Here is a 12,583-nt window from a genome sequence, read left to right on the forward strand (position 1 = left end):
TCAATCAGTGGCTAAAAAAGGTATTACTATTGTTATACACTTGTAAATGCTTACATCAAAAAAAGTTTTCATCTACATCGTGCTATTAAATTGTTATGAATAATAAATAAACTCATAAATTACAGAACATACTTTGAAACCATACGAACTTTATAGCATACTAGCATACTAGCTTCGCTTGCGTGGAAAAGATAAATTTTCATGGTATAAATTTTCATCCCCTATTTTACCCTTTTAGGGGATGAATTTTCTAAAATTCTTTCTTAGGGGACGCCTACGTTATGACATCTACCTGCATGCCAAATTTCAGCCCGATACGTCCAGTGGTTTGGGCTGTGCGTTGATAGATCACTATATCAGTCACCTTTGAGTTTTATATAAGAAAGGATTTCCCGAAATTCTTGCGGGAACGGGGGATGCACGTACCAAGTCGTGGGCGGAAGCTAGTTCAATATATAGTTCAAGATACTAAACTAACTCTATTAATAAAAAATGTTTTATTCTTTACATTTTTGTGGGTTAAAAAAATCTAAATCCCCCCAAGTCTGATTTTCAAAAAATTTAAATACTTAATTTTATCACTAAAACATTAATCTGTTATATTACTACCATTACAAAATACGTTTTTCATGTTCTAGATTACATCCGCACGTTCACTTGGGATAAAAAACTAGAGCATCTAGTTAAGAAGAACTTAGGTTCAGGCCAGCCCACCGTGGTGTCGCCTGAACAATATCGCAGGAGATTCTGTGCGGCCGCTCGCAAATACTTCCTGCATTGTCCTCACCATTGGGATCTTATTTTTGGTAATTAGGAGAAATTTTGCAGGAAATATGGATTTTTGTATAAAATATGTAAAAAAAAATTAGCAAAATCGATTTTTTTGTGCAAAAAAAATTGTTATTTTTGATATTTTATCAGTTATTGATTATCAAATAATATAGAAGGTGTAGAATGAAGTGATGATTTTTTTAATGAAATAAATTGCAAGCTTTATGTTGTACAATATTACAAATTATGTTAGTTTTTTGTTTCGAACAATGTGAAATGAAATTTTATATGGGTAAAAATAATTTTACTTGGGTAAAAATCGGCTCTAATGTTCATTCGATTATGATATAAAATATTACTTACATTTGATTAAAAGTTGCTCGATATCACATTAATGATATGTATTAAAAAAAATATTTGCTTTCAAATTGTTGCTCGGTTAATTTTTAGATTTTTTTAAAGTGAAACTTTTATTACATCGTCTCAAACTTTTTGGTCTGTGTAGCGCATGTCGCGTGTATCGCGGCTGCCGAGTAGGTATACCTACCGTCCGAGTAGGTATACCGACCGTCACGCGACATGCGCTACACAAAGCAGTGTTCGGAACCGTTCGAACAGTTTCACTTTTCCGTGGTTTCATAAAACCACACAACTTTTTTTTATGTTTTGTTAACTTTTCATCTTCCATCTACTTAATAAAAACCACAAGGAATATTTTTTTTTTCATATCTAGTTTTAAGATGATTTGTTTGATTTATTCTGATTTGATATTACCATATTTTTTAGTCTTAAAGTTGTGAAAATGAAAAATTTGTAAATGCAATAATATTAATACAATAAAGGTTTCTGTACCAGTCTTTATATTTTATAGGAATCATAGTTGAATCTAACTCATTTTTTATTTAAATATTGGCTTTAAGTAAGTATTAGCTGATTGGAGTCTCAAAGAATTAGCATAATAATTAGTATTATATACCCTTTATTTAAGTACATATACGCAAATTATATATTTATTTTACATGTATGCTTTATGGAAAGTGTTTGTGTGCGAACATCTGTATTAAAGGTTTTTAGTTCTTCCAATAAGTTGAATTTTAATATTTTATTGCACGTTTAGTTACATTCCATTAGTTTTAAAATGTTATGTTCTTTCACCTGATGTTATTTTTATACACCCTAAGCATAATAAATGAATTTTATTTTAACTGTGTTTTTATTTTTCTCCTATTAAACCTCCTTTCATTATTAACATAACACAAAACAGTCCTACTTTACTACAAAAACGAACAGAAATGTCGTGAAATTTTGTAGGGATTTTGATGTTGACAGAAGAAAGCATGAAAATCAAGCTTATTAGCATATTTGCCAAATTCCAAAAGCAATAAATTTTGCCGCACTTGCCTCACCCTGGCTCTGACCCATAAGGCCCAAAATACTAAATTATGTAGGTACTAACTATCTCATGGCATGGCACCCTTATCATTAAAAAGTTAGTTCATTTAAGGGTGGGTATAAAGCAAAATTACCAATCTTCTATTAGATGATACGTGTAATATTCCAGACCAAATCTAAAAAAAATAATATATATCAAACTAGATGATATTTTCAAGGATTCTGTTTGATCATTAAAAAAAAATCACGAAGTTACCTCTAATTTTCACACTTTTACGTTTTCTACTTGACATGTATAATGATTATACATAAACAATTATATTAAAGCATTTGCGAGGGCTTTGTCAGAGTATTTTGTGTAATAACTTTAAGTTTTGGTTTTATGACGATAAAACACTTTTGGCGCTCTTTTTTTCGCGTTATAAAACATTTGGTTTTATCACGATAAAAGTGTTTAATCGTGATAAAACCAAAACTAAAAGTAATTAGTAAGTAAAGGAAAAGGAAAACAAAAATATTAAGCTGGTTGCAAATACTTATACTCTTAACCATATCTGTGAAAGAATTGATTGACTTTGTTTGGTCCGTAGTTAAATTTAGCGGAAAATCGCTCAGATAAGTATCTTTGTTGTGTCAGATATCGTTGTGGCTTTGCGTTGTTGCCACGACGCGTCGATGTCGAATAGCATTTTAGCCACGACACGAATTACGCTGTGTTCCTTCTGTTACTATCACGAGCCGTGAGCTTTTTAAGGCCACATTTTCAGCCATCCAATATTAATCTATAATTAATGATTGGCACTTTTCCTATGACCACATCTTGTGAACTATTTTTGCTCTTTGAGCGTCATGGTCTTTGATATGAGATTAATTTAATAAGAACAGTAAAATTTCAGAAAAATATGGCTTCCTCAAAATTCTGGCACCTTTAACTCGAGTAATCGTCTAATTAAGAACGTTATTTTGAATCACTTTTTTCATCGCAATCGTATATAACGGCTTTTTTTATATGGGAGTGGAGGTTACGAAAGAAAACAAAAAATACACATGTTTATAATTAATTTTATTATCCTCAGGCTCACATAAGTTACATTCCGAGTTTCAAAAACATAACATATTTCCATACAAACACTTATTAATACATAAATGGCAGAATTTTCAATACTCGTAAACAACCACTTATTTCTCATAAATATCCAAAATATTCTATTTTCCTTTACAAATCCTTCCCACTTATACGTTTAGAAGTATTGAAAATTCACCAAATTCACCATAGCTACTGCTATACAGTACTTTACAATTTAAATTAATAATAATTAGTAATCTGTCACATTTAGTACGGCAAAAACACCAATATAATTTAGATTTTAGATTCCGAGCCCCATTTGTGATACTTAAATATATTTTCCATGATTTCTCTCAACACTTCTATTCCCACAAGTAGATTTATGTATTATTTATTCTAAGTTCAATAAATAATTCATAGACGAGAGCCTATTTGTACAGAAGTTATTTACACATAATGAAATCTATGTTATAGTTCTCATTTGGTTTATGATGAGGATGATGAAGTATGAATAATAATATATATTTATATATAATAATAATAGATTATACTATGATATTTTTAGTATACTATTAAATAGAATTTGTTTACGTCTGTATTGAAACAGAAAAATATAGCGTATTTTTCGATTTTAATTTGGAAAAGTCAAATCATGTTATATTTTATGAGTTAAACTGAATATAAGAAACGACATATAAGAAAATTAGATATTTAAATCCTAAATTATGATAATTTACAATTGTACCATTACATATTATGTACAATTTAATGATCATGATGATTTTTAACCAAATTTCAAGCTAGGAAGGAAGCTCAATTATAATCAACTTTTAAATAATCATATATTGGAATAAAGTATCCAATTATATTTTTTGCCTTTGGCATACAAGAATTTATTATATTTTTTTAATATTAATATGATGATTCCGTAATTAAAAACTAAATTAAGCTGCTTCTTGAGTATTTCATCCACCACGATTTCACCAAACTATTTACAAACAAAAAAATCTAACAGTGATTTTACCTTTAATCATTATGGAGACGACAAACAAAGAAAAAAATATGTATATTTATACAAATCTGAATGAGTTGATTGCGATAGCGAATATGCCTAGTGCATCCATGAGAAAATATATCGCAAATTATGAGTAATATACAATATGACTCTTGTAACTAAAGTGACTTGAAAAAAACAAGCTGCTTTAGAATTTTTAAAGTTAATCATGATTTTAATATAAAGTAAATAGTTTTGTAATAAAATGCGTCACTTTAGTTAGGAGTGAGCGTTGGATCCGCTTATACATAGTGAGATAAATTAATATCAAGTGGGGTCTCGGTTCTGTGTCCGCAGTCGCTCCAAATTTGATAAGAGCTCCCTGAAAATAAGAGAACATAATTATAATAAAAAATAAATATTTTATAAGTTATTATATAAACATACTAGCGGTCCGCCCCGACTTCGCCCGTGGTACATATTTCGCAATAAAAAGTAGCCTATGTCTTTTCTCGGCTATCAAAATATCTCCATACCTAATTTCATGCAAATTGGTTCAGTACTTTAGGCGTGATTGAGTAACAGACAGACAGACAGAGTTACTTTCGCATTTATAATATTAGTATGGATTTTTAACAAAATTGAGAACAGGACGCGGACGGTAAATATCGATTGAGATAGACCAAATTTTATAGCCCGGTGTTAAACGCTCATTTTGTGTAAATAAAATATGCTTACAACGCGTTCTGGACATGGTAAAATAGCCAGAACGCAAAATTCATGTCTATATTGATAAAGTTCATAAAGCGTAGTGGCAATGAAAGAAATGGCAATTATTAACATTAATTGGTTTATCGTAATACCAGTCACTGACATACGCACGAAACCGACGAATTTGTTCATTGTAAAAATGTTGATACACTATTGAGTGAACTGGGTGACACGACGCGAACGGACAGGCATTAAAAAATGATAAAAATTAGAAATAACTTTAAATTCATACAAATAGTCGATTTTGAATCAATTAATGTTCCGTAGGCGACATGATTACCACAACGTGTTGTGAGTTATTTTTATATGACTGCGATAGGAGGGTTATGTTTTTCGATTTTATGTATGAATATTTCTTTGGAACGCAAAAAATGTGATTAATAGTCAAATTTGCAATCAGATTTTTTTATATTGTTTTGCTCATTGAACAATTTGTCTTTGAGCGTAATATTCATGTATTATGTGAAACTTACCGTAGTGAGGTTTCTGTGATAGTAGACGCAGCTCGGAGTGTCCGGACCTCCTCTTGAGAGGATGATAATTCCTCCTGAAAACAATACAAAATTACTTGAATACCTTATAGCTTATAATATATAGAAGCAAATAGCAACAAATACAAATTAAAAGATAAAGGCAATTAAAATAGATTAAAATAGATAGGCAATTAAAATAGATATAGAATTGTAATTTATCTAAGTTCAGTGGATATAAAATTCTAATTTGTATTAAAAATGTTAAGGCATTTTAAAGTTATACCTAAAATGTTATACAAAACAAATAATGTGCAATAAACATTTTTATAAAACCAACCTGAAGTCGTTTTATTTCATTCTTCAAGTCTGCAACTGTAGAGTCTGTCTCATTGGGCCGAGCCTGTAAATAAAGGGTATTGTTTTATTAAAATGTTGATATTTTTTCTGAAGTAGTATAACTGATAAATTATTATAAGGAACAACGACGCTCATTGAGCGAAAAAAATAGCTCACAACACCAAAAAAGCCACAGTGCAAAATTCGTTGCGACTTAAATTCGAGGGCTAATACAATTTGCAAATGTACCTTAATTATATGAGGACAAACATTCATAACATACAAAAGTTTGCTCACAGTGGTAAATAAATTAAAGTTAAGAATGGGTTGTGGCATTTCTTCCTCGCCACAACGCGTTATGAGCATTTTTATTAGAGCCATAACACAAATTTATTTTATTGCTTTAATTATATTTTACTTGTGGTCAAAAACTACTATTTAAAAAAAAAATGAAAATGAAAACTACTATTTATCCCTGTTTGAACGGAATTTACACACTCATAACCAGACAATTCAAAAGATTTATACATATCAACTATTTTATATTTATACATGACAATAACACATTATTGTACATCAAATATGTAACATTCTCAGCACCATCCCCAATATAACATGAACTTATTCACTTACCGCTACATCCAATAGATTATGTTCCCGGTGTACACCATCATCAGTCAGTCTGACATCACTCAGTTGCGTTCTCAGTGCCGTCTCAGCCAGTCTAACATCACTGAGTTGAGTTCTCAGCGCCGTTTCGGCCAGTCTGACGTCACTGAGTTGGTTTCTCAGCGCCGTCTCAGCGGCCCGTACAGTGCTGAGCTCAGCTCGTAACAAACGTAGAGCTTCCCTTCCTGAATTCAGTTCTTCTTCAGCGCGAAGCCGCCTATTGCGTTCCATAAATAGTTCCGACCTAAAATAAATAGGTTAAGTAAGTAAAAAACAAAATAATTAAACGAGCAACTACTAACAACAAATCAAGCAGTTTAGTAATGTTCTGTAGTGAGATGTTCCACTGTCATTGAATCATGATTATTTATTTTGAACCAAATCCTACAGAAAAATATAAGTACTTCAAATACTAAAACAAGAACAGCACAACAGGTGGTGCATTATCCTATAAACATATAAATAAAGCGCCACCATCATAGAAATCTAAATAACAAGACACTAGAAGTCGTAAGCGTGCGTGACCTTGTCGCCACTCAGGTGATTTTCACATCACCAGTTGCATTCGTCACTGTTCAGTTGCTCTGGAGACGTATGAGTGTATACATGGTGTGTTTCAGCAATTCCCATTGCGGAAATTCTTCCACAAGTTGTAATTATACTTATAAAGGAATAATATTTCATCGGAAAATATTTTTTTTTAGAGATAATGCCGTTTTTCCTTAAAATTATAGAATATTTACAAGTATTACGAGTGTCACCATAGTAATCGAAATAACAATGAATGACACAGTCGACCATTCTTATTATCACGTTTGTTCGTATTGGAGCAAAAAGTCTCATATACTTAGGGATGTTATTCTAAAATAAACCGTAAATTCGTGCGTTAGGATACATATTCAAAAGCTTAATTTAATAGTTAAGTTAGTTTTCACTAAAATCAAGCTGTCCAATAAAAGGCATAGTTTACTTGTGTGTACTGTTTAGCTTTCGGTTTGAATGTGTTGATTTTGGCGACAGCGGTTTTCATACGAATTATGACATTATAGCACTTCTATGTGTCTTGTTATTTAGATTTCTATGGCCACCATACACTTCAAAATACTTTGCACAGTACAACAACATTCATGCGAAATCTCACCTAGTCCGTTCCAACTCAACAAGTTGCTGTATCTGTTCATTCTGTGCTTGTGGTTCCGGCGACGTCCTGCCGGGGTGCACTGGTAGGAAGTCTGGTAATCGCATGGATTCTGCACCTGCAAATAAGAGTAATTGTGTAAAATTTTGGCAATGGTCAGACTTTTTATCATTTATCATTTTCTTTTTTACATCTGACTAGTTGCTTTCAGTGGTTACAACCTGGTTTACTTTTTTCTAAATTAAAAAATTCAAACTAGACAAATTTAGCAGAACTTAAACCATTGTATTTTAATTCAACTGTTTTTGAGTATATACTTAAAAGTAGACTGTAATTTGTTTGTCGTTCTGCTTTTATTAGAATGCAATGCAGTGTAAAGTGAAGACAAACCAAAAAACAATAATCGTCAAATTAATCTTGCAAGACATTTATGCATGCATATAGTTCATTAATTTATGAACATTTAAGATTTTTCTATTTTTGATATTACATATTTGAACCAGTTTATACAGGTAAGTATAACTAAACTTCATTTTTATTTCAGTCATTCATTTAGTCTTAGTTGTTAAATCTGTCATTTAATAAATGAAACGGTAATAAGCCAACCGGTTAGTCATTTAATAAATGAAACATTTAACAACCAAGTGCTATAACAGGGCTATCATATTCAGACCTTTGTATAGTTAGTTAGTTCTTTCAAAATGCTCTTACGTCTATGATCTACATATAATAACGCATATCATTACATTGTTTGACTTGTATAAAATTATTTTGTTTATCAAATACAAATCGCAAGTCGCAAATACATGCAAACTGTAAAGTGTAAATGATTAAAATATCACTCCAAATAGGTCAAAATGAATAACCTCTCCTAGTTTTAAATATATTGATATGTACATATTATATCTAATACATTTTCAGGAAATGCTTGCGACTTAATATTGCTTTGCAATACCTTTACGTAACAAGTATTTTTAAGTACATTTGGAATAGTTATTTTTGTTAATACATTTGCCTTCTTGTGGATTTAGAACTATAGAATTCAGAAAGATAAAGTTTGGAAACATGAGGACATAGTATATCCTACCCATTAATTATAGAAGTGAAAATTTGTAGGAATGGATCAATGGATGTTTGTTATTGTTTCATACAAAAATTGCAGAACAGATTTTGATGATAATAATAATATTCCAGGACAATTTTCACACACGGCACGATCTGATCCCATGCTAAGCTTTCGCTTGTGTTATGGAAATCAGATGGCTGATAAACATAGATATATAATTTTTAAATAAATACATACTTATATAAATAACTAAAGGTCTGCCCTGGCTTCGCCCGTGGTACATATTTCGCAATAAAAGCCTATGTCCTTTCTCGGGTATCAAAATATCTCCATACCAAATTTCATGCAAATTGGTTCAGTAGTTTAGGCGTGATTGAGTAACAGACAGACAGACAGAGTTACTTTCGCATTTATAATATTAGTAAGTATGGATTAACACCCAGACACAGAGCAAGCATCCATGTTCATCACACAAATATTTGCCCCGGGTGGAAACAAACCCACGACCTCTGGCTTGGAAGGCAGGGCCACTACCAACCAAGCCAACTGGTCAGTCAAAAGTCATGATACCTTGAGATTATGTACCAGAATACAACATATTATTAAGGTATAGAAATACTTGCTAACACTCATGTGACAACTATTAAAGCATACCATAACCATTTATTCAAATAAGCTAGAAAGTAAATGGTTACAGGGCAGAGCGACAAAACTAAATAATATTGAATATACATCTTTGAATATCTAGTTATATAGTTCTTCATGTGTTTATTACTGAACTCCAAAGAGCTGTACAGATTTAAATTAAAAAATAAATTGAACCAAAAAATAATGCAATCAAAGCCCTAAGAAAAAGCTACTAAATTTATAATCAAAATTGCCAATCAAATGGAAAATTTGAATTATAAACAATTAGCATAGAAAATACGCAACATAGTTTGAATATGTATACAATGTACATGTTTATGTATATATGAGTTTTTCTGAGGTCAAGGTAGCAAATTTGTAGATGATTTTATGTTTGCCGCATATAATTACTGTTATATTGTTTTACTTTGATTTTACCCTATGATAATGGGTACTATTTAAATTTAAAAAGTGGAATAAAAGTAATGATTTTATTAGTATTTTTTGTTTACTTTAGGATCAGTTGGCTTTCATTAAAATAATTTAAACAATTGTAAACAACTTATGAGTACTTTTACATAGCTCTAGCCAAATTTGCTGTCCTAAATTTTATAATTGTACTTTGGTATTTACAATTTATCAGTAAAATGTTATGAATCTTTAAGTCTTTTATTAAACTGTGCATAAATTTAAGATTAACTTTAGTTGTCTTTGATTGTATTTAAGTTAGATGGCAATTAGAAAAAATTGGTTTTAAAAAAATTAGAAATATTTTATGTACAATACAAAATTATTGTACTACTATATGCCACACAGTATTAAACATCATTCAGAAGTAAAGTAAAATCAAGTTAATAATTTGGAAAATCCAAAAGTGCACGCCTCATAATTTTTTTTTAATAAATATTTATTAATTATTATTTTTGTTTATTTAATAACAATTAAACCACATCGAATCAGACCCTGAAAAATGAAAGGGTTCTATTCCTGAGCATACTCAAGCGTAAGAGAAAAAAAAAGACTCGATTAGTAAAGTATTTCGGTCGCTATCGTGTTAACAAGAAAAAGGATCCGCACATACAGACACACGGACGTCCAAGACAGAACTTTTTTAAACTGTTTTTTAACTAGTTTAAATAACAAAAATGACATCAAAAATATCATTAACGTTAAAAATAGTGTTTTTTCTTAATATGTGTGTGTATTATCTTACAAGTGCAATGTATGATACATAAAGACATTTTAAGTTTGAAAAATCAGATGTTTTTCGCGAAGTGACAGTAGTACCCACCTCAACGCTTCGCTTATGAGGCGTGCAATAGTATTTAAACACACTGAACAATTTTAAAATAAACATTCAATTTGGTAAAAATTGTGATCTTTTCTAAAATATAGCTTAGTTCTTTCCTCTTTTTTACATTTCTAAAATAATTTAATAAGTTACAGTACAAGAACATTCGCTTTGACAAGAACACTTACCAGCATTAGGTGGAAGGTCCAGCGGGAAATTATTCCTTGGCGAGACATTCCTCCTGTCAGCGGGATTCACAGACTCTGTGAGATCCAGGTTCAGGTGCACTAAGTCCAAAGGTGGAGGAGCTGCTTCCGCTCCCACAGGGAGGTCCAGCGGGATGCTGCGGTTCGACGGACCCGACTCTTCAGACGTGGACGCAGCACCCAGATAAGCATCATAGTCATAATTCCTATTGCCACCATAGCTATTCTTGTTTCGCCTACCAAGCGATGAAGAACCAGCATTGTAATTCGAATTGGTATACGTAAAATCTGGTAAATTGTCAAGATCCACTGATATAGGTCCGTTCGAGTTTAAATACGCTTGCTCCACTAAAATATGATCTTGAACAAAGTCAGGCAGGGATGGCATGCCCAAAGGCTCGGATGCCAAGTTCGGCCGGTGGAAGAACGGCCCGTCTGAACTATCCGCGTAATAATTATGCTTAGATTCGGATTCTTCAACTACACTAAAAGGAATTTCTACGGAACTACTAGAAGACGCGTCCTCACTATTACGATGTATCACAAGGTCGTTTTTCTTTTCTTTGGCTTTATTTTCGTTGGAGCGATTCTTGTCACGTCTCGAATCACTATGAATGTCTATTTTGTCTAGTCTAGTCGGCGAATGCTGCACTGTGTTCGCGTAAACCTTCGGTCTTGCGCCGGTGTTCTCGTATGTTGAATTGCCCGGTAACGAGAGATCCCGCTTCAGGAAGTGTCGTAACGAAAAAGGGTTGTCCTCCTTGCGCATCGCTCCCGTTTCTGCAAAAATAAAGCACGCTAGCTCAAGAATGCCTTTATATATAGACGAACAAAAAACAACTCCGCAAAACACTCACTTGATGATGAAGAACTCGGCTCTGTTGGCGATTTATGACCATTTTCCTTGCTATCATATTTAGCCTCTTCGATACCTAAATCAGGCTTTGATGTACTGGGCTGGTTACCGTCATTGGTTTCCGAATTATTTGAATTTTGAGGCGATTTTTTGTCCGAAACACCATCTTCGTCCTCCGCCATGATAACGAAAATGACATTTCAAAATTTCGTTCGAGAATCAAACGTCAAACTTCATACAGGACAAATTAAAAAACAAAATGCGTTGTTAAAATTACTAAACGAAAACCCCACGGTTATTAATTATTAATTAATATAGTGATGATGTTCTTGTAGTCCGGGATACATCGCCCATTTTTGCAAGTGATTACTATCAAGCTAATTTTTCGTGAGTAGCTTTATTTTGATGAGATGCCCAATAATTTCATGTACAAAACTCTCGATTGTGGTAGCTACCAGAGGAAACAAGGATAAAATATTTTGATTTGATGGTTCTCAAATATTAATTACTAACTGAATGTTTTTTTTGTTCAATCTCAAGATAATTATCTAAATTATTACGTGACCAAGCCAACTAGACCCTTTTCAACTGTGACGTCACCCGCCCATGTCTCGGGTACAGATAGCAAAAAAAAAATATTAATAATATCACTGTTCGCTCTCCGCTATGAATAGTCTTATTTTTCCCCATTTCGAGGGCTGTCTATGAATAACAACACAGTAAAAACTTAAACAAATAACAACAAAAAACTTAACAGTCAACAACAAGCTTTAACGATTAATAATAAAAAGTACAGAAATAACTAGCGATGCGAAACGTACGAATGCGTCGATGTTGCGAACCGTACTAAGGCGAACGCGGTACCTGAGGCGGTAAGCGGGCGGGGAGGCCGCATTCCACCCGAGCGTCTAGTTGGCTTGGTCGAAT

General features: G+C 32.3%; 2 protein-coding genes across 2 annotated transcripts in view; one reads left to right on the forward strand and one right to left on the reverse strand.

The window, feature by feature from the left end:
- fab1 (1-phosphatidylinositol 3-phosphate 5-kinase fab1) overlaps nt 1-969 on the forward strand; it is a 34,406-nt gene extending 33,437 nt beyond the window's left edge. Inside the window, exon 34 of the mRNA XM_090107623.1 lies at nt 639-969. Coding sequence (XP_089963749.1) covers nt 639-814 — 176 coding nt within the window. The 3' untranslated portion in view covers nt 815-969. The remainder of the gene's footprint in view (nt 1-638) is intronic.
- Nucleotides 970-3,885: 2,916 nt separating this feature from the next.
- On the reverse strand, nt 3,886-11,843 carry LOC149903794 (uncharacterized). Its single transcript, XM_090108187.1, has 7 exons — nt 11,658-11,843; nt 10,783-11,580; nt 7,614-7,728; nt 6,437-6,716; nt 5,805-5,867; nt 5,468-5,541; nt 3,886-4,605 (listed from the first exon to the last, which is right to left on the reverse strand). The coding sequence occupies exons 1-7, from the start codon at nt 11,836-11,838 to the stop codon at nt 4,551-4,553; spliced, it is 1,566 nt and encodes a 521-aa protein (XP_089964313.1). The 5' UTR covers nt 11,839-11,843; the 3' UTR covers nt 3,886-4,550.
- Between the last annotated feature and the right edge of the window lie 740 nt (nt 11,844-12,583).

Source organism: Colias eurytheme, chromosome 12 (genome assembly GCF_061535395.1).
Source record: "Colias eurytheme isolate Ceu_HAF_F1 chromosome 12, ilColEury1 Martin Lab GWU primary, whole genome shotgun sequence".
NCBI lineage: Eukaryota > Metazoa > Arthropoda > Insecta > Lepidoptera > Pieridae > Colias > Colias eurytheme.